This window comes from Pelophylax lessonae (assembly GCF_965119305.1).
Source record: "Pelophylax lessonae genome assembly, chromosome: 2".
Taxonomy (NCBI): domain Eukaryota; kingdom Metazoa; phylum Chordata; class Amphibia; order Anura; family Ranidae; genus Pelophylax; species Pelophylax lessonae.
The window spans coordinates 649,688,253-649,711,421 of NC_138769.1; the positions used below are offsets into that span (position 1 = coordinate 649,688,253).

At 45.9% G+C, this 23,169-nt stretch overlaps 1 protein-coding gene across 1 annotated transcript in view; it reads right to left on the reverse strand.

Moving 5' to 3' along the window:
• PROSER1 (proline and serine rich 1) overlaps nt 1-23,169 on the reverse strand; it is a 114,844-nt gene that overhangs the window by 79,369 nt on the left and 12,306 nt on the right. The window contains exon 4 of the mRNA XM_082244677.1: nt 21,507-21,601. Coding sequence (XP_082100803.1) covers nt 21,507-21,601 — 95 coding nt within the window. The remainder of the gene's footprint in view (nt 1-21,506; nt 21,602-23,169) is intronic.

Here is a 23,169-nt window from a genome sequence, read left to right on the forward strand (position 1 = left end):
GAACAGTGCCCCCAACATTGTCAGTGAGAGGAACAGCGCCCCATTATTGGTGTCAGAGGGAGGAATAGTGCTACATTGTTGGTGTCAGTGGGAAGAATAGAGCCCCATTGGTGTCAGTGGACAAAAAAATAGTGCCCCATTGTTGGTGTTAGTGGAAGAAATGGTGCCCACTCGGTGTCAATGGGTGTAGTAGTGCCCCATCATTGAGTGCCAGTGGAAGGAATGGTTCCTCATCAATGCTGTTAGTGGGAGGATCAGTGCCTCAAATCAGTGGGACAAACAGCGACCAAAAAGGAAGAAAAGGTGGGGTTGCAGGGGAGATAAACCAGGTCTGCACAACACAGTTGTGCAGATAGTTGCCCCTCATCACTGACACACAGGAAACCTCAGGGGATTTAAGAAAAATAAAAAAACAGATGTAGCAATGGTTCCCCATCCAGGTGGAATCCCTGCCTACTAGCACAAAGGCTAAAAATAGAAAAAAACAAGATACTCCTTGTATGGTACCCCCTGCTAAGCCATGCTATGGGTTAAAAGCAGGCCAGCATCATTCAATCTACCTTCTCTGACCCTAGACTGTCATAGACCTGCCTTCCGTGCAGTAAAGTAGAACCGGGACAGGATGAATTCATCTTTGTCACTGTTTTGTGAGCACATATACTTTTTTTTTTTTTTTTTTGAGCGGCTTATCCCGCTTCCTCGATTCGTTACTTCTTGATCCCGTGTAACATCATATCTGGGCTGGCAGTGTCAATGAGGCTTGGTCTGCATGCCTACGCCGGGGGAATAAATTAGTCATGCGCACAAGCTGTACACACCAGTGCCAGTAAAAGGCACATACATGCGAGTGCAATACCTTATTTTAGCTTTTCAACATCAATAAACATACTACTCTATGGAACCTTTTGATTAGGTCTCCTGTGGAGTTACTTCCCCTATCCATTTCTCTTACTAGTTGAAGTTATTGCAGCAGAGGAATCCCAGCATTGTGCTTCTAAGCATTTTTTGACCATCCTGTAACAAGGGGGGTCAGAAACCTCTGGAGAGTTCACACCCATGACTTGAGCACGAGTGATGAAGATAAAAAAGGACATCTCCATATTGAGGTAAAATATTGGTGTTGGGAGCAGTCATACTGGACTTTATCTACACATCAATTTGTTTTTTTTATTAATACACTGCTCACAAAAATGAAAGGAACACTTTTTAATCAGAGTACAGCATCAAGTCAATTAAGCTCCTGGTCAGTTAAGTAGCAGAGGGGGTTGTTAATTTCATTAACACCCAAGCAGCTGAAACTTGTTAACAGGTGCACTAGATGGGCAACAATGAGACAACCTCCAAAACAGGAATGATTTTACAGATGGGGCTTTTATTCCCCTACTCATCTTTTCTGACTGTTTTTCACTAGTTTTGCATTTGGCTAGGGTCAGTGTCACTGTTGGTAACATGAGGCGATACCTGGAGGCTAGAGAGGTTGCATTTATACTTTTTCTGCAGCCAATCCGGTCCGCAGAAGAAGATGTTGTGTGGATAAGCCAGCAGTCAATGGCTGGGAAATGGCAGGGAAGTGACGTCTCCCATAGACAGACATATGGGGCTTCCGTTGTCGGCTGCCTCTCCTGCACACACCTACACAGAGAAAGCCGCCACTGTCGCAGCTGTCAGCGTGGGAATGGACCAGATTGGCTGCAGAAAAGGTAAGTATATCGATATTTGCTTTACAGGGTTAGCTAGATTAGTCTTAGAATGTGGCTGCCAGTAGATTTAGAGTTAGTCTTTGGCTGAACTACTTTAAGACCTTCCCGCCCAGCCTATAATGAAATGACGGCCGGGCAGGAGCACTGTTGTTCTGGCAGGGCTACGTAGAGGTGCAATCACCAGCCAACACAGCCGATGACTGATCACTGCATCGGCCCGCTGCCACTGTCATGTGATCACTGTGACCAGTCACAGCAGATCATATTTCAGTTGTAAACAATGGATGGCTTCCTTTCATGCCATCCATTGTATACAATTGCGTTGCTAGCTGTAATTGATCACAGTGAACACATTGTACAGACAGGCCAATCACATCCCATCTGTACCATGTGATTAGCTTTGACCAATCACAGCTAGTCACAACAAAAGTCACTGAATGAATTTGTTTCATTCAGTAAAAATGGTTGCTTATACCAATAAAATTCATTAGTAATTATGTGTAAAAAAAAAAAAACCTGATCACTGCCCCAGAGTAGTAAATGGTAAAACTGTATTGCTCTGGTCAGTGTGTTTAACATACTGTCACCAGTCAATATCCCTGATCACCGCCACACCAGTTATATGATAACATTGAACTGCACTGGTGACAGTGTGTAAATAAAAAATACTAATAATAGTAAGTTTTTGTTTTTTCCTTTCTTCATTTTTCAAATAATTGTGACAACATTTTTCAAAATTTCCTTTGGTTTTTGTTTATTTAGCAAAAAAAAAAAAAAAAGACAGTGGTGATTAACCGCTTCCATACAGAGCAGTTAGACCCCCTTCCTGCCCAGACCAATTTTCAGCTTTCAGCACTCTCACACTTTGAATGACAATTGCTCAGTCATGCTACACTGTAACCAAACAAAATTTGTATCATTTTTTTCACACAAATAGAGCTTTCTTTTGGTGGTATTTGATCACAACTGGGGGTTTTTTTTTCATGATATAAGCAAAAAAAGAGCAAAACTTTTGCAAAAAAAAACACTTTTTTTTAGTTTCTATTATAAAATTTTGCAAAAAATTAATTTTTCTTCATACATTTGGGCCAAAATTTATACTGCTACATATCTCTGGTAAAATTAACCCAAATTAGTGTATATTATTTAGTCTGTGTGAAAGTTATTGAGTCTAGAAGCTATGGTACCAATTACTGAAAATTTATCACACCAGATGTACTGATGGCCTATCTCCTTTCTTGAGGCCCTGAAATGTCAGGACAGTACAAATACCCCCCAAATGACCCCTTTTTGTAAAGTAGACAGAGTCCAAGGTATTTAGTAAGAGGCATGGTGAGTTTTTTGAAGTTATAATTTTTTCCCACAATTCTTGGGAAAATGAAGAAAACATTTTTTTTTCTTTTTTTTTCCCAAAACGTTGTCAATTTATAAGCTATTTCTAACACATAGCATGTACACAGCAAAAATGACACCCCAAAATTCATTCTGCTACTCCTTCTGAGTATGGTGATACCACATGTGTGAGACTTTTACACAGCCTGGCCACAAAAAGAGACTCCACGTCCAAGTAGCACCATAAGGCGTTTTAGGAGCATAAATACACATAAAACTTTCTTACTACCTATCACATTTTTCAAGGCCCTAGAGCACCAATACAATGGAAAAGTCCACAAAATGACCCCATTTTGGAAAGCAAACACTCCAACGTATATTCTATGAGGCATTATGGGTCCTTTGAACATGTCATTTTTTTCCACAAGTTTTTGGAAAATGTGGGAAAAAAATGAAAAAAATTTTTTTTACACAAAGTTGTAAATTTATAGAATATTCCTAACACATAGCATGTACATAGCAAAAATGACACCCCAAAATACATTCTGCCACTCCTCCTGAGTATGGCAATACCACATGTGTGAGACTTTTTCACAGCCTAGCCATATAGAGGGGCCTAAACATCCAAGGAGCATCATCATGCATCCTAGCCACTTGCCTAGGCCTATTTTTGACATTTGGTGTTTACAAGCTAAAATCAGTTGTTTTTGCTAGAAAACTACTTAGAACCCCAAAACATTATACATTTTTTTTTAGCAGAGACCCTAGAGAATAAAATGGAGATTATTGCAATATTTTTTATCACACCGTATTTGCGCAGCGGTCTTCCAAACGCATTTTTTTGGGAAAAAAAAATCACTTTTTTTAATTAAAAAAGAAAACAGTAAAGTTAGCCCAATTGTTTTCCATAATGTGAAAGATAATGTTACGCCGAGTAAATAGATACCCAACATGTCATGCTTCAAAATTGCGCACGCTCACAGAATGGTGACAAACTTTGGTACTTAAAAATCCCCATAGGCGACATTTTAAAAATTTCTACAGGTTGCTATCTTAGAGTTACAGAGGAGGTCTAGGGCTCAAATTATTGCTCTTGCTCTAACGATCGCGACGATACCTCACATGTGTAGTTTGAACACTGTTTACATATGTGGGCGGGGTTTCCGTATGCGTTCGCTTCTGCGCGCGAGCTCGCGGGGACAGGGCGCTTTAATTTTTTTTTTTTTTACTATTTATTTTATTTATTATTTTTTATTTTTACACTGTTTTTAAAAAAGAAAAAAAATTGATCATTTTTATTTCTATTACAAGAAATGTAAACATTACTTGTAATAGAAATAGGCACGACAGGACCTCTTTTTTGTGAGATCTGGGGTCAAAAAGTCCTCAGATCTCACAAGTACACTAAAAGATAGAAAAAATAAAAAAAAAAAAATAAAAAAAAAATTAAATAAAATGAAAAAAAAAAAAGGGGACCTTTAAACTGGTTGCTAGGCAATGACGTTTGCCGTAGCTCCGGTCCTCCAAGACCATAGAGTCAAGTGAGGGCAAGCTTGCCCTCACTCGACATCCTGTCTGTGAGGATCTGGGACCGGATCGTTTTCCCCGCTGCCGGCGGGTCCGGTAAACGGGGAAAAGGACCAGAATGCAGCGGGAGGGGGGGGGGGGCACCTCTTTCGCCACCCCCGAAGGGTGATCCCGCGGCGAATCCGCCGCTGGGACCACCCTTATCGGAAAGCCAACCGTCCACCGTTTAAAATAATACCAGGGTTATGGCAGCTATCTGCTGCCATAACACCGGTATTTAGGTTTAAACGGACGACGTATATAAACCTTTTTGGACTTGGACATGGTGGCTGTATGAAGGGTGACAGGTACTCGGGTACTTTGCTGGGCAGGTGACAGGTACTCTGGTACTGATGAGCAAGTGGCAGGTACTCGAGTACTCCGATAGGCAGGTGACAGGTACTCGGGTACTCTTATGGGCAGGTGACAGGCAGGTGATAGGTACTGATGAGTAGTACTGATACTGATAGGTGATACTGATACTGTACTGATGATGGGTACTGATGATCAGTACTGATACTAATAGGTGATAGGTACTGATGGGTACTGATGAGTACTGATGAGTAGTGATGGGTAATGATGAGCAGGTGGCAAGTACTCGGGTACTTCAGGTGTCAGGTACTCTGATGAGCAGGTGGAAGGTACTCGGGTACTCTGTTGGGTAGGTGACAGGTACTTGGGTACTCTGATGTGTAGGTGACAGGTACTCGGGTACTCCGATGACGGGTACTCAAAGTACCAGAGTACCTGTCGTCAGAGTATCCGAGTACCCGTCATCAGCGTACCCGAGTACCCGTCATCAGAGTACCCGAGTACCCGTCATCAGAGTATCCGAGTACCCGTCATCAGCGTACCCGAGTACCCGTCATCAGAGTACCCGAGTACCCGTCATCAGAGTACCCGAGTACCCGTCATCAGAGTACCCGAGTACCCGTCATCAGAGTACCCGAGTACCCGTCATCAGAGTACCCGAGTACCCGTCATCAGAGTACCCGAGTACCTGTCATCAGAGTACCCGAGTACCCGTCATCAGAGTACCCGAGTACCCGTCATCAGAGTACCCGAGTACCTGTCATCAGAGTACCCGAGTACCTGTCGTCAGAGTACCCAAGTACCTGTCATCAGCCCATCAGAGTACCCAAGTACCTGTCATCAGAGTACCTGATGGGCTGGTGACAGGTACTCGGGTACTTTGATGGGCTAGTGACAGGTGCTCTTTATTGGGGGGGGGGGGGCAATCAGTGTGGTTGGGGTGCACTGTACTTGGTAACTAGCTGTTACCACAATCTCCTCCTCACACAGGATCAGTGTGTGAGAGGAGAACACGGTGACAGCTAGTTACCGTGTTCTCTGATGACATTTGTGACCGGCTGTGATTGGACACAGCCGGTCACGTGGTAAAGAGCCAATTTCATTGGCTCTTTACCTAGATCGGGGATCGACTCTGTCCGAGGGACGAGCCTCGTCCCCGATCGCCGCGCTGCGCGCCCCCGGGGGCGCGCATTAAGGAAGGAACGAGCGGCTCGCGCTGGAGCCGCTCATGTGATCGGCTGTGATTGACACAGCCGATCACGTGGTAAACAGCCAATTTCATTGGCTGTTTACCTTGATCGGGGCTGGGCTCAGTCCGAGCCTCACCCACGATCGCCGCGCTGCGCGCCCCCGGGGGCGCGCAGTAGCGGGGAGATCCGGGCGCCGTCATATGACGTCCGCCCGGATCGAGAAAGGATTTGTGCCGACGTCATTTGACATGACGCGGTACGGAAGGGGTTAAATACCACCAAAAGAAAGCTCTATTTGTGTAAAAAAACAAAAACAAAAAAAAAATATGATAAAAATGTCTTATGGGTACAGTGTTGCATCACTGCGCATTTGTCATTTAAAGTGTGACAGTGCTGAAAGGTGAAAATTGGCCTGGGCAGGAAGGGGGTAAAAGTGCCCGGTATTGAAATGGTAATTGTAGTTAAACTAAATACATATGGAAAAAATATTTTCTTATATTTAACCAGATAAATATTAAACACGGCAAAAGATTTGAGGGGCAGGCTGATGACATCACACTCTCCGCCTCAGCCAATGAGGAGACTCTTCAACTGGAACCATGGTTGCCTTGTTCAATCTGGAAACCGAAGGGTCCACCACAGGTGGAACAGTCCACTTTTTAAGGAGGGACTCCTCATAGGGGTACCGCATAAAAAAAAAAAAAAAATCGCTTCAGAAAAAAAAAAAAAATCGCTTCAGGACCACAAGGGAATGTTTTGCCTCTCCCCGCTCTTTTGCAACAATTCTGTCAAAATAGGAAAGGGAAAGGAAACACCTTTACCGCTCTTTATGGCTTGTGAGTGCCAAAAAGTCTGGTACCCCCGTCGCAGCTTCAGCAGCATCCTCCATCTCTAAAGTCTCACGCACAGACACAATCATTGCGTCCACCAGCGCCTTTTCGTGCGCAACTATGGATTTAGAGGAATCATCCTCACTAACAGAATTCAGTTTGCGTGGTCGCAAACCCAGCAGGGTGAGCCACGTCCACAGCAGCCGAATCAGATCCTGGATCTGAGGAGACAGATGGGGCAGAGGAAGGCAGGGGGCGCTTTTTGCTAGCCCGCCGCTCAAAAAACACCTCCACACGGGACACAAAGTACTCCAGGACCACCGTCAGTGCCTCAATGGACGGTTGGGACCCAGGGGGCCCCGCAACCTCTGAGAGGAGGTCAGATGAGGAAACATGCTCCAAGTACTGAATGAGTCAATAGAGTGACCACCACAAAAAAAAAGCAAAACACTGCCAAGGGGCACCCCCATCACTCTGGCAACACCACCCGGTCACCAGTAAAAGAGCACCAATCAATCCTGCAGCAGAGAGGGAGAGGACCCCATCAGACTCACCATCCCACAGAACAAGCACCGGCAGCACCAGGATAATCTGCACTCCACGTGCTCCATCCAGGGAAGGGAAAGACCCAGGAGTCAGCACCAGGGGATGAGGAGGAGCTTCCACAGCCCAAATCGCCACCTAGAAAGGCTCCACTGTCATGGCCGCCATCATTTTCAATGCTGGACTAACGCATAATGGCCGCCAGACTACACAAACATGACCCTTGTCCATAACAGCACACAGACTACTACAAAACGGCAGTCCTGCGTGGCACCACGAGGCTCCCAGGAGGGATCCCCAGGCCTCAGAAAATAGGCACTAACAAGAAGGGGGCCCTAGCAGAAGCCCCCACCAGGTACAGCCCCCACCCCCCAGCCGATTGCAGGAGGTGCCCCCCCATTGCCAGTACAGTACCTGGCCCCAGCAGGTAGGCCAGGCCACCCCAAAACCCTAACATAAGGAGTAGGGGGAGGGGGGGAGGATGAGGGTGCTATATAGCCCACAGGGACATCCATACAAAGACGAGGGGGTGCCTAATGGGAAGGAGGGGAACCCAGGGGGTCTGACCGTCCCATGGAGGGGCCCATGTCCACCGCAAAACTCTCCAGGGGGAGAGGGAAGGACAACTACTTACCATACCAGGAACCAGGCGGGAAGTGCTCCAGACAGAAACTCCTCCCCATCAAAATGGGGGTGCTGTCGTCCAGGAGGATTGCTGCAATGCAGGCCAAAGCAAAGTCGCATGCGACCTTGCCAGGCGTTTAACTCACAGGCCAGCCCCCATCCAGTGGGGCTATGTCTCAGCCAACCTAGCACGGAGCAGAGGTCTGCACATGCTCGCTCGCCAGCCTGGGGTGGCCACTGGATCTAAATTATCCAGCCTGTCACCCAGTCCAGCAGTTGACTGTAGATCTCAACCTATCTAAAGGGAAAATATTGCCAGGACCAAATATCCCAGCAAGGAACTAGGTCCTTACTCCTGACCAGGCAGAAAAAAAAAAATACCTATAGCAGAGAGGGGAGTATATCCCCTGGGACTGCCCATAGGCTTTGTCAGACTTATTTCCTGCCTAGTGCCCTACTCCTGTAGGGGACAGTAAAACCCAATGGTTAAGAAGATCAGGAGCGGTGTCCTTCAATGAACGAAAGAGAAATTTACATTTTGTGCATCTAGGCTGGGGGAAGAATGGGTTGGAGGTTTTATTTATTCAAATTATACCTGAAGACAAACGGCTTCTATCAAGTGCTCTAGGAATCCTTTATTATGTTTTAAATATTTATGGAAAAAAAAAAAAAAAAAAACACATACAAAAAGGAGATATAGAAAACATCAGTTTAAAAACTAAAGTCACCAAAACCATTTAAATTGAAATGGCGTCCAAAAAAAAAAGGAATTAAGGAATGACAAATCACATCCGTATTACAGGAAGTTCCATTGATTCCCTTTTCACATGTAGGGATAGTCATTACCTAACAATTTTAAAGTCACTAGAGAGAGAACAAACTGTTCTCTATGGACAGTGCAGCAATTATACAAGTAAAGTTTGAAAACAACAATCCACCTAATGGCGTCTGTGTTTGTGATCATTGTCCCGCTGATAATAGAGTCATTTGACGTATTTAAAGATGCAAGAATGTTCAAGCGCCCTCCCAATGGGGTTATATGGTACTGCTTTTCCCTGTTCACCATTCCTATTGTCAATACCAGCGAACAGTTTACAGCACTGTAGAACAAGAGACTATTGTCCCAAATGGACGATTTTAGCTAGGTTAAGTGATGATCACACACAAAGGCACTTGCAGGCTAAAGACTCTTTTCCGGAAAGGTCAGCACTTGGGATATTATTTAACAGTGGTCTTCCTTTATTAAAATATGAACAGCTGAACAACTGCCTGTTGGCTGATTTTACAGCGGTTATTCATGTTCTTTTTATAAAGAAAAAACACTATTTGATGTTATCCTGAGTGCCGACTTTTCCTCCAGTGATCCATGCTATACAGAGGCATCGTTAGCCTGACAGTCTAAACACAGTGTGGAACTGGACATTGAGAAGGTGGAAGCACCACTACATGTTTGCATGAAGACTCATTTCCACCCAGAGCACTAATGACTGGATATTTTGAGAGAAAAGCCTGTCAGATGAAATTCTGAGCTGTGGGTTGCCTGCCAATACCACCCACGCTGGTGACCAGCACATATTGGAATGTGAAGGGAAGCATCCTTGATGTCGATAGAGGCAAGAAAATCCCCCTGATGCAGGGATGCCACCCCGTGCAAATGGACTTCATCCTAAACTTCTGCACTCGCGCAAAGCAGTTCAGCACCTTGAGGTCGAGGATTGGACGCACCTTGCCTTCCTTCCTGGGAACTGTAATGAGGTTCGAGTAAAAACCCTGAAAATGTTCCAAAGTTGGACCCGGGACAATTACCCCTTGAAGCAATAGGTCTTGTACTGCCCCAAACACACGCTGTAAACGGTCCAGGGACAGGCGCAAGTTAGAAGGAAAGAACCTTGCCGGGGGACAAGAGTGAAACTTGATCTTGTAGCCAAACTGAATGACTTTGTGGACCCACACTTCTTGTACCAGGGAATTCCACGGGTCTGGAAACCAAGGAAGACGTCCCCCCACCCCCGATAAGGGTGAGGGTGCACCTTCATGCTGAAGGAACCTTGTTAGCAGGTCTGGAGAAGCTTGTTCTCGGCTTGCCAGACCAGGTTTGTTTGGATCTTCCAGAGGAGGCCCTTAAAGGATTCGAGCCCTTGTAAGTCGACCCTGAGGGACGAAAAAACTTCTTATAAGCAGAGGAGGAGGGCTCACGTTTACAAGGTTCCTTGCCCTTAGTTGCCTGCGGAAGAAAAGTACTCTTTTCCCCCTGTAAAAACCTTAATATCATATCATCCAGGGTAGCCCAAAACAGGCGATCCCCTTGAAAGGGGAGATCAGTCAAGGCCTTTTTAGAAGTCTGGTCCGCAGACCAGCATTTAAGCCAAAAGACACCGAAGCCTTTTCATTCCCGGTTGCAGATGTGGAGGAATCATCCTCACTATATGAGGATCCTGGACGCGTGGTCGCAGACCCAGCAGGGTAACCCACGTCCGAGGCGGAAAATCAGATTCAGGATCTGAGGAGACAAGGGAAGGCGGGGTGCGCTTTTGGCTAGCCACCTGGGACCTGGCACACAAAGGACTCCAGGACCGAATGTCAGTGCATAGATGGCTAGTTGAGACCCGGAGGGCCCCGCGGACTCAGAGAGGGGATCAGGTGGGGAGATGTGCTCCAAAGACTCCATGAGTCACCAGGGGGACACCACAAAAACACTGCAAAGGGACAACCCCACCGCGCTGGCAGCACCACCCGGTCACCAGGCACAAAGCCCCAAGCGATTCTCAGCAAGAGAGGGAGAGAGCCCCAGCAGACTCACCACCTTGCAGAAACAGGCAACTGCAGCCACCAGGATAATCTGCACTCCTCGTGCGGCAATCAGAAAGTGGAAAGATCCAGGAGTCAGCACCAGGGGATGAGGGGTTCCCACCGCAGAAATAGCCGCCCACAGGGCTCAACTGTCATGGCCGCCGCTATTTTCAATTTTTCAATGGCAAACCACTACAAAATGGCCTACACAAACATGGCCGCCATGTACCAGGAGGCTCCCAGGAGGGATTCCTAGGTCTTAAGGACAGGTCCAGGCCAGACAGGGGGGCCCTGGCAGGAGCCCCCACAAGGTACAGCCCCCTCTCCGCACAGCCGATCGTCCAGTCGCCGGCGGCGCATCCCCCATCACCAGCATAGCACTCTGCCCCCACCCCAGGAGGTGGGCCAGACCACCCACACAGCCCCAGCATAAGTGGAGGGGGGGTAGAATAGGGGACAGATAAAAGGAGAGTGCCTGATGGGAAGGAGGGGAACCTGGAGGTCCGACCGTAGCAAGGACGTGCCAACGTCCACCCCAAAATCCTCCAGGGGTAAAGGGGGGACAGCTACTCACCATACCAGGAACCAGGCGGGCACTGCTCCAGACAGAATTCCTCGCCATCGAAAAGGGGGGATGTCGGCCAGGAGGAACACTGCGACTCGGCCTGAGACCCGGTCATATGCGACCTCACGAGGAGTTTAACTCGCAGGCCAGCCCCCGTCCAGTGGGGCTATGTTGCGGCCGACCTAGCTGAGGTCTGTGCGCACTCACTGGCCAGAATGGTGTGACCACTGGATCTAGATTGTCCAGCCCTCCTCAGTCTGGCAGTTGATTGTAGATCTCACAGGAAAAAAAAAACCCGGAAGAAACAATTTCTATCTAAAAAGAAAAAATTTGCCAGGACCAGAGTTTCCAGCATGGAACTAGGTCCTTGCTCCTGACTAGGCAGAAAAAAAAAAAACTGAGTAACTATAGCAGAGAGGGGGGGGGGGGGGGGGTTGGGGGGAGTATACCCCCTGGGACTGCCCAAAGGCGTAGCCAGATTATTTTTCTCCCTAGTGTCCTACTCCTGTAGGGGGCAGTATAACCCAATGGTTATGAAGATCAGGAGCTGTGCCCGTCAATAAATGAAAGAGAACGAAAGAGGGAGGGTGAACACCAAGATACTCACACCACGCAATGCATGTCTTCCATATACGATGGTAGAGCTTCCTAGATGTAGATTTCCTAGCTTTTAACAGCTGGAATCACTGACAAAACCTCTATCCATCAGCATCTGGCATTCAACAGCCAAGCTGTCAAAGCCAGCGACTGTAAAAGGGCATAGAAGATTGGTCCTTGGGACAGCAGATCCTCCCTGAGAGGAAGCCTCCAAGAAACGTCAGCGACCAGCCGCACCAGATTGGCGTACCAAGCCCGGCAAGGGCAGTTCGGGGCCACTAAGATGACCCAAATCCCCTTCTGCCTTAATCCTGCTTAGAAGTCATGGCAGAAGCTTGAGAGGAGGGAAAACGTAAATTAGAGGATACTGACCCCCACGGGGCCACCAGCACATCTGTGGCGTACGCTAGAGGATTCCGTGACTGAGCCACAAACCTGTGCACTTGTTGAGACGAGACGCCAACAGATCCACCTCGGAGTTCCCCCACCGATAACACAATTGATGAAACATCTCCGGATGAAGGGACCACTCACCCTGGTCCAACGCCTGCCGGCTGAGGTAATCCGCCTGCCAGTTTCCCCTGGAAGGTGTACGGCAGAGAGAGGGCTGGAATGACCTGTTCTGCCGACCTTAGAATGCCAGCTACCTCCAGAGCTGCTAGGGCACTTCTTGTGCCCACCTAGTAATTAACATAAGCATTGTCCGAATGAATGAGCACAGGACATCCCTGAAGACGATCCGCCCAATATTCCAGGCACAGTCTGATCACTCGGAGTTCCAAGACATTAATCGGTAACGTGTTCAGATCAGGGGTTGACAAATTTGCTTTGAATCTAGGAGCCAGCTAAAAAAGTTAGGAGCCAGCTTATTTGTCGAGCCCTGTCATAGGGGGCTATCCCCACGCTTACCACAGGGGACTCCCCTGATCCCCACGTTCACCAGAGGGGGCTTCGCTGATCCCCGCGCTCCTAATGGGGGTTCCGCTGAACCCCTGCGCTCACCATGGGGGGGTTCCGCTGAACCCCTGCGCTCACCATGGGGGGTTCCGCTGAACCCCTGCGCTCACCATGGGGGGTTCCGCTGAACCCCTGCGCTCACCATGGGGGGTTCCGCTGAACCCCTGCGCTCACCATGGGGGGGTTCCGCTGACCCCTGCGCTCACCATGGGGGGGTTCCGCTGACCCCTGCGCTCACCATGGGGGGGTTCCGCTGACCCCTGCGCTCACCATGGGGGGGTTCCGCTGACCCCTGCGCTCACCATGGGGGGGTTCCGCTGACCCCTGCGCTCACCATGGGGGGGTTCCGCTGACCCCTGCGCTCACCATGGGGTCTCTGCTGATCTCTGTACTTACCATAGGTGCTCTGCTGATCCCCACGCTTACCATTAGGGTTCTGCTGATCCCCCCCCCCCCGCTCTCACCATGGGGGCTCTGTTGATGCCCCACTCATCATGGGGCTTGAGGGGATGATCCTGTACACACCAGTTCCAGTGTTCCCACCTAGACCCACATGTCAGTACATTTTTATAGGAGGGAATGACAGAGCAACTGGGGCCCCTGAGCCCTGTACTGTACAATGTTTGCCCAGACCTCTGTATTTCCATGGTGTCAATGGGCCCTAGCAGAGGATGGGAGAGATGAGCAGAGGGCTTAGCTCTGAATACATGCAGTACAAGGCAGAGCCTGAAGGAAGGAGCTCCCCACATACACTGGGAGCTGGGCTATCCTCACCTACCTCCGGAGCCCCGTATTGAGTGGCTACCCACATGTCTGTGCGCCTCTACTACACTCTACGTATACATGGGACAAGTCACTGTACTGGCAGATGCTGGCCGCTCTCTTCCTCCGCCGTCTTCCCAATACCCCCATTTCTGTCTCTGCTTTCCGGCTGGAAGTCTGGCTCCGGGAACCGAACAGCCTTGCTAGCTGCACCCGGAACTGAAACCTGACAGGGTGCACAGCCTGGAATATACGGGAGTAAGAGAAGAAGAAATTTCGCACTTTCGGCCTGTGGGCGGAGAGGCTGAGGGATAGCGGCTTTAGGAATTACTCGTGCTTGGTGCTAAAAAGCGAATGGGCTCTTAGGCGCCAGGAGGCAATTTCTAGTTGCAAATGCGACCTGGCGCCTGGGATTTGTCAAGGCCTGGTTCAGATCCCCTGAGCAGAATTTTTGCAGAGGACGCCTCCCCAGCCGGATAGGCTGGCATCTATGGTGACCACTGTCCAATACAAGGGGAGGAAGGATTTGCCCAGCCAAAGTACTGGAGAGCTAAGCCACCATATCAGGGACTCCTTTGGTCCCCGACTCAGCTGGCTCTGATTATCCAGAGACTGCGGATTCTTGTCCCATTTGGCCAGAATTCTCCTTGAATGGAACCGCCTTGAAGGTAGACACCATCCGGCCCAGCACCTGCATGCAGGTATGGAGGGATGACCATCTGCCAAGGCCGAGTTCAGAGTCAGACCCAGATAGTACAGCTTTGTGGCCGTAAGCAATGCAGACTTCTGAAAATTCAGAATCCAGCCAAACTCCTTCAAAGTTGGTATGGTGATTTCCAGGTTTTCCACCAGAGCAATCGGAGACGCCGCTCACAGAAGGAGGTCTGTCCAAGTAGCCCAGTACCGCGATCCCCCATTGGCGTAACAATGCTAGCACCGGAGCCAACACTTTTGTAAAGACCCAAGGAGTGGAGGCGAGACCAAAGGGTAACGCCACAAACTGATAATGCTTCTGTCCCACAGCAAAGCGGAGGAAGCGCTGGTGACTGACATCTTGGAATGTGAAGTTAAGCGTCCTTGATGTCGACTGAGGCAAGAAAATCCCCCTGATGCAGGGAAGCCACCACTGTGTGAATGGACTCCATTCCGCACAAAAAGTTCAGAGCCCTGAAGTCCAGAATTGGATGCGCCTTGCCTTCCTTCCGGAGGACTGTAAACATGTTTAAGTAAAAACCCTTGAAAACATTCCGAAGTTAGAACCAGGACAATCACCCTCTAAAAGTAAAAGGTCTTGTACCGCCCCAAAAAAAGCCTGTAAGCGGACCGGGGATAGTCGCACGTTGGAAGGAAGAAATTTACCGGAGGGTAAGAACGAAACTCCATCTTGTAGCCGGACCATATGACCCACTTGTTTTGTACCAGGGAGGTCCAGGAATCAGTGAAGACATCCCCCCACCCCATATGAGGGTGAGGGCGCACCTTCCTGCTGAAGGGGCCTTGTCCGCGGTTCTGGAGAAGCCTGCTCTTGACCTGCCAGTCCACATTCGCTTGAATCCTCCAGTGGAGGCCCTGAAGGGCTTTGATCCCTTGTCAGCCGACCCTGAGGGACGAAAAAACTCAGTGTGTACATACTGCGGGCCACAGCCTCCGCCCTCGCCTTCCTGTCAGCCGGGTCCTTAAAGGCTGGGGACTCTTCAACCGGAATCATGGTTGCCTTGTTTAGATCCCAGCAAGGAACTAGGTCCTTATACCTGACTAGGCAGAAAAAAACTGAGCACCTATAGCAGATAGTGGGAGTATACCTCCTTGTACTGCCCATAGGCGTAGCCAGACTTTTTCTGCCTAGTGTCCTACTCCTGTAGGGGGCAGTATAAAACAATGGTTAAGAAGATCAGGAGCCATGTCTGTCAATGAACGAAAGAGAAATCGTGTTTTTGGCATATTGCCAATCGAGAAAAAGGTGCCAAAAATAAGAGATTTTACTGTGCTTATGGTGCATAGGTCACGTGACTCAAAAAAGGCATCAAAAACACAAAATTATGCGTTATTGCAGCGTTTTCAATGCATTTCAGTGGGGAGGCTAATTTTTGGTGTGGCAAAATGCAGCAAGATTTTTAACACCACAATGGAAGTGCAACGGACCAGTGTGAAGACATTGTGTGAAGAATTTAAAAGGATGCATTTTTCTCGAGCTTTTCTTGTGCTAAAGGTGTCGATATTGGCTGACAATAAATTAATGATATTATAGAAAAAGTCAAATACATCCATATAGACATGGATGAGCGAGTTTGGGGTAGAGGAATTTGACAGTCCTGACATCAACCCAATAGAACACCTTTGGAATAAATTGTGGAGACTGCGAGCCAGGCCTTTTCTTCAACATCAATGCCTGGAATTACAAATGCGCTTCTAGAAAAAGGGTCAAACATTCCCACAGACACTCCTAAACCTTGTGGACAGCCTTCCCAGAAGAGTTGGAGCTGTTATAGCTGCAAAGGGTAGGCCAACTCAATATTGAACCCTACGGACTAAGAATGGGAGGTCATTAAAGTTCGTGTAAAAGCAGGCGTCCCAATACTTTTGGTAATATAGTGTGTGTATTTTTTTATTCACTGAACAAAAATATAAAAAATATAAAAAAAGCTGAACTCAAAGATCTAAGACTTTTTCTATGTAAACAAAAGGCCTACTTCTCTCAAATATTGTTCACAAATCTGTCTAAATCTGTGTTAGTGAGCACTTCTCCTTTGCCATCCACCTCACAGGTGTGGCATATCAAGATGCTGATTAGACAGCATGATTATTGCACAGGTGTGCCTTAGGCTGGCCATACATGTCCAAATTTGTTTGTACAATTTTCTGTCAGATCTACCACAAACCACATAATGTGAGGTCAAAGCTAAACAACACTTTCACTTGTTACTTCACTTGTTGTCACTTGTTGTTTCAATTAGGCAGGCCTTCGTACTACATACTTGAAGGTAAATTTCAAGAAAATCTGACAGAAAACTGAAAGAAAATTGGATCATGTATGGCCAGCCTTAGGCTGAACATAAAAAAACGCCACTCTAAAATGTGCAGTTTTATCACACAGCAGAATGCCACAGATGTCACAAGTTTTGAGGAAGCATGCAATTGGAATGCTGACTATAGGAATGTCCACCAGAGCTGATGCGTGTGAATTGAATGTTCAATTCTCTACCATAAGCCTTCTCCAAAGGCTTTTCAGAGAATTTGGCAGTACATCCAACCGGCCTCACAACCGCAGACCACATGTAACCACACGAGCCCTGGACCTATACATTCAGCATCTTCACCTCCAAGAACGTCTGAGACCAGTCACCCGGACAGCTGCTGCAACAATCGGTTTGCATAACCAAAGAATTTCTGCACAAACTGTCGGAAACTGTCTCAGGGAAGCTCATCTGCATGCTCATTGTCCTCATCGGGGTCTCTACCTGACTGCAGTTCGTCGCCGTAACCGACTTGAGTGGGCAAATGCTCACATTCGATAGCGTCTGGCATTTTGGAGAGGTATTCACTTCATTGATGAATCCTGGTTTTCACTGTACAGGGCAGATGACAGACAGTGTGTATGGCGTTGTGTGGGTGAGCGGTTTGCTGATGTCAACGTTGTGGATGGAGTGGCCCATGGTGGCGGTGGGGTTATGGTATGGGCAGACGTATGTTGTTATGGACAATGAACACAGGAGCATTTTATTGATGGCATTATGAATGCACAGAGATACCGTGACAAGATCCTGAGGCCCATTGTTAAGCCATTCATCCATGCCCATCACCTCATGTTGCAGAATGATAATGCAAGGCCCTATGTTGCAAGAATCTGTACACAATTCCAGGAAGCTGAAAACATCCCAGTTCTTGCATGGCAAGCATACTCACCAAACGTGTCACCCATTGAGCATGTTTGGGATGCTCTGGATCGGTGTAAACGACAGCGTGTTCCAGGTCCTGCCAATATCCTGCAACTTCGCACAGCCATTGAAGAGGGGTGGACCAACATTCCACAATCAACAACCTGATCAAGGAGATGTGTTGTACTGTGTGAGACAAACAGTGGTCACACCAGATACGGACTGGTTTTTGGGCCCCCCCAGATCCCCCAATACAGTAAAACTGCACATTTTAAAGTGGCCTTTATTGTGGCCAGCCTAAGGCACACCTGTGCAATAATCATGCTGTCTAATCACCATCTTGATATGCCACACCTGTTATGTGGATGGATTATCTCGGCAAAAGAGAAGTGCTCACTAACACAGATTTACACAGATTTGAGAATAATATTTGAGAGAAATAGGCCTTTTTGTGTACTAGAAAAAAAGTCTTAGATCTTTGAGTTCAGCTCATAAAAAATGGGGGCCAAAAAAAAAAAAAAAAGTGTTGCGTCTATAATTTTGTTCAATATATATATATATATTTTTTTTATTAAAAACCGTAATTTTCGGTTTCGGCCAAGTGCATCTTGAATTTTTGGTTTCAGCACCAAAACTTCCATTTGGCGCACCTCTAAAATATTCTAATGTATATTTGCCTGTAATCTATAACAGTAAACAGGAAAACTGAGACATCCCCCTGCACTTTTAGTAATAACTATTATAGAACATGAGGGAATATCAACATGATGCTAAAACTGTACAAACAAATACATAGATGTTGCATTTTTAGGTCTTACTTGTGCAACTACACCCACTTTAGGAAGAGAAAGGGCTCTTTCACACGGGCGTTCCGTATGTCCGTTTTTCATCCCATCCGTTTGCGGATGAAAAACGGACATAATGTATCTTTATGTAAATACGGATGTCATCGGATGATCATCCTCTGACATCCGTTTTTTGTCAGTTCAGTTCAGTTTTTTGGAACGGAGGAGAACCCTATTTTTTCTTCCTTTCAAAAAACGGAACTGAAGCAAAAACGGATGTCAGTGGTGTCATCCGCAGACATCCGTATTTACATAGACATGCATTATGTCAGTTTTTCATCAGCAAACGGATGGGATGAAAAACGGACATACGGACCGGATGACACAAGTGTCATCCGTGTCCGTTACAAAAAAAAGGACCTGATCGGGCAAAAAAAAAAGGAACGCCCGTGTGAAAGAGCCCAAAGGCAATACAACATAAGCAAATCTGTCCTAAAACAGACCAGAGATGTGCAGAACTCTCTTCCATCTATTAGGGACATGATACCATCAAGGCTTTTATTTCTACGTTCAGTATGCATTAGAATTCTTTCCAATTGGTATGCTTTTCTCTGAAATGGGCCATAATGCATGTTTTAGCTTGCTAATAACTATAAAGAATATATCCATTAGGGGCATATTTATAAAGTACCAAATGTGACATTCACCAAGCATTCACTTAAGGTGAATAAATCACCAGTTTAAAAAACACAGGTGCCAGGATAATACACGAGCAGTGAAGGTTTACTGATTGTAATACCCTTAATAAATATGCCTCTTATTTTTTTATAAGAAATGTTGGAAAGTGTTGGTATCGTTTGTCTAGTTATCCAGGTGGTCTTCGGGAATGGCAGCCTTATATTGCTCTCTTTAAAGGATAAGTTCAGCTTTCATAACATGTTAAACCAATATCCAGGGTGTAACATGTAATATGTTTCTAAACGAGCACCCCCTGCTCCTACTGTAACAGCAGGACAGAGACCTTCTCCCCGCACTCGCTGTCACAATTTAAAAAAAAAATAAATAAATGCGGCCCTGCGGGGCTCAACCCATCCAGCCACGTCATTCATTCACAGGGTTCTGTGAATGGGAAAACTACAACTACTGTGGTCCATTGGGGCTGATGGCTTGTAGTTCTCAATGAACTACCAGGGTGCCGATGAGCCCTCCACGTAGTTCATTGATTATTCCGGTCATTCAGTACCTGCCCATACAAGGCACAGGCAGCTATACAGTCTACAGGAGCCCGAGATTCCAAATAAAAAAAAAAGACCTGCAAAAAGATGTGAATTTATAAAAAAAAAAAATTTATAAAGGTGAACTTATCTTTTACAGTATACATGAACTCATTCAGTTTAAAAAAAATGCAGGGCAAAACATCTGGGTGTGTATATACACACACACACATACATACATACATACATACATACATATATATACACATATATACACATATATACATATACACACACATATACACACCTCACATTTTTGAAAATATTTTTTTATACCTTTTCATGTGACAACACTGAAGAAATGACACTTTGCTACAATGTAAAGTAGTGAATGTACAGCTTGTATAACAGTGTAAATTTGCTATCCCCTCAAAATAACTCAACACACAGCCATTAATGTCTAAAGCGCTGGCAACAAAAGTGAGTACACCCCTAAGTGACAATGTCCAAATTGGGCCCAATTAGCCATTTTTCCTCCCCGATGTCATGTGACTTGTTAGTGTTACAAGGTCTCAGGTGTGAATGGGGAGCAGGTGTGTTACATTTGGTGTTATCACTCTCATACTGGTCACTGGAAGTTTAATATTGCGCCTCACGGCAAAAAACTCTCTGAGGATCTGAAAAAAAGAATTGTTGCTCTACCTAAAGATGGCTTAGGCTATAAGAAGATTGCCAAGACCCTGAAACTGAGCTGCAGCACAGTGGCCAAGACCATACAGCGGTTTAACAGGACAGTTTCCACTCAGAACAGGCCTCGCCATGGTCAAGCAAAGAAGTTGAGTGCATGTGCTCAGCGTCATATTAAGAGGTTATCTTTGGAAAATCAACGTATGAGTGTGGCTTCCAACAGCGAGCGATGTACAGTTACGGCGATTCGCCTGGGAGCGGCTGCTTGCCGCCGTATAACTGCGGCAGGCGGTCGGCAACAGGTTAAATGTAACCATATTGCTACACTTAGAGGTGCCGCTCTTCTCTTTTATACTCTCTGCAGCTCCTGCTGGATTTTGTATCTAACCCCCTTGTGGAGGCCGCCATTTGTGGAAGGACATTTTATGGTTATACAACCTATCACATTGCTAAAATCTTTTTATATGGACTATAAACTGAAGGACTTATAAATAAAGGGTTGTGGAACGAATCATCTGAGTTTCCATTATTTCTGATGGGGAAATTCGCTTGGATATACGAGTGCTTTGGATTACAAGCATGTTTCCGGAATGAATTATGCTCGCAATCCACGGTTTTACTGTATTTAAATCAAAAGAAATACATTGAGAAGATAGATAGAAGACTGAAAGGTCTTTTACAGGTCAAAGAAGCAACATGGACCGCTACACAAATCAGAAAATGGATCTTTCCAAATGACAAGAATGTTTGATTAATGCACATAGGCTTTATGAAGTCATAAAAATTACATTTTGGGTGCATTTCTGGGCCCAGGAGACATAACTGCAGCCTACAGCCACCCATTGTAACAAATAAATAGTTCATGAGTACACACAGCAATTTCATTAACTCACAGATGGACATCAATCATTGGATGCACACAAGCCATGTTCAGGGAAGTAAGGCATATTACCAGTGTACAGCCAATCATTACTATGAGTGATTGTATGTTGCAGCTGCGTGTCCCGTGAACGAAAACATGTCCACAATTTACCCTGTACGGTCTCATGCACCCCTTGTGTATGAGGCCTTACAATGAATGGCTTCCGAAACACAAAAGGATGGGATAAAAAAAAAAAAAAAAATAGTTAATACATTTAATGATGGTCCAAGCAGAAGATAAGCAGTGTGTACTTACACAGCCAGCAGCTCCAGGGCACTCAGTCTGTCTTTACTAAATGTGAAACAATTCAATATGTTCACTACTTTTGCTGCAGGTATGGCAACCATTTTCTGCCAAAATAAAAACACAACAGGTTACCGAAAAGCAAAAATGGTTTCCCGATTATTTTCACCATTTTTTAATAAAAAGTTTACCAATATAAATTAATTTGGTGGAATAAATCAGTCTCCATTACTTTTTACTAGGCTTGTGACGTTATCAGATTTTCATGCTGCGATTAATTAAGGTTTTGCCACGGTATACGGTATTATCACGGTATTCTATTATTAAATTATTAAATTATTATTAAATGTGTTGGGGGCCCACATTTGCACAGGCATAGCAGCCCATTGATGTGAATGGGCTTGAGCTGCTATGCCTGCGTTTTCAGCTGAAAAAAGGTGCATGCAGAATTTAAAAAAATGCAGTGGCCATGAAATCCATCCTCCTTTTGCACCATGCGACTTACCTGCCTTTGCTGCACACGCAAACTGTTTTTAAATGCCGTGCCCACGTATACAAAAAATGCAGAAAGCTTGCCAGAGCAGGAACTGCAGGTTAGTCGCATGGTGCAAAAGCAGGATGGATTTCAAGGCCATATTAGAGCTGCACGATTCTGGCCAAAATGAGAATCACGATTTTTTAGCTTGGAATAAAGATCATGATTCTCTCACAAATCTCTGTGTAACAAAAAAAAAATTGGGATAACTTACTGTTACGTTTTTTTTATTCATTAAAGTCTATTAATTGCGTTTGAAAGACTGCTGCGCAAATACAGTGTGACATAAAATATTACAACAATCGCCATTTTTTTTCTGTAGGGTCTCTGCTAAAAAAATATATAAAATGTTTGGGGGTTCTAAGTACTTTTCTAGCAAAAAAAAAAAATGATTTTAACTTGCAAGCAACAAGTGTCAGAGAAAGGTCCAGTCTTTAAGAGGTTAAACTTCCTTTCTCCCTGGCAGAGGGAAGGAAAAGATACAATGTAATCATTTTTGTTTATAGTTACTGGGAGATAATGCTGAAAGGCGTTAGCTGTGTGAGTGAATGAGTCATCCAGCTCACTGAAATGTATCAATTCACAAGTCAGACCCAGGAGCAGAGAAACTCGGTATTTTAAAAATGCCACAATAACAATACCGTGGCTATGCAATACCGCGATATATCGAATTACCGAAAACCGGCATATGTCTACTTTTTACATTACTGGAAATTAAAGTGATTGTAAACGATTATCTTGTAAAACAACCCATTCAGTTTAAAATAGAAATAAAAAGGCTAGATATAAAATGATTAATACCTTTTTCCCCATTTTTATAAGTTATAACATTCCCTCTGTTCTCAGCTGCATAAAAGCTGGGAAGGGGGAGCAGCAGCACTTTGAGCTTCCCGGTGGGGAGCAGCGGGGGCGTGTCAGGGCAAGCCTGATCATGGGAGGAGAGCACACCGAGTTCCCAGCATAGCTAGAGAACTGACAATTCTGTGCTCTCCTGCTTAGTGTGGTCATTTTTTAAAAAGGAAAACAGAGGTAATGGCAGGAACACCAGGGATTTCACACAAAGGAAGCTATACAAAGGGAACAGGATACTTTCTCATACAAGTACAAGGCACATATCAGGAATATGAAGTGTTGGGGTAA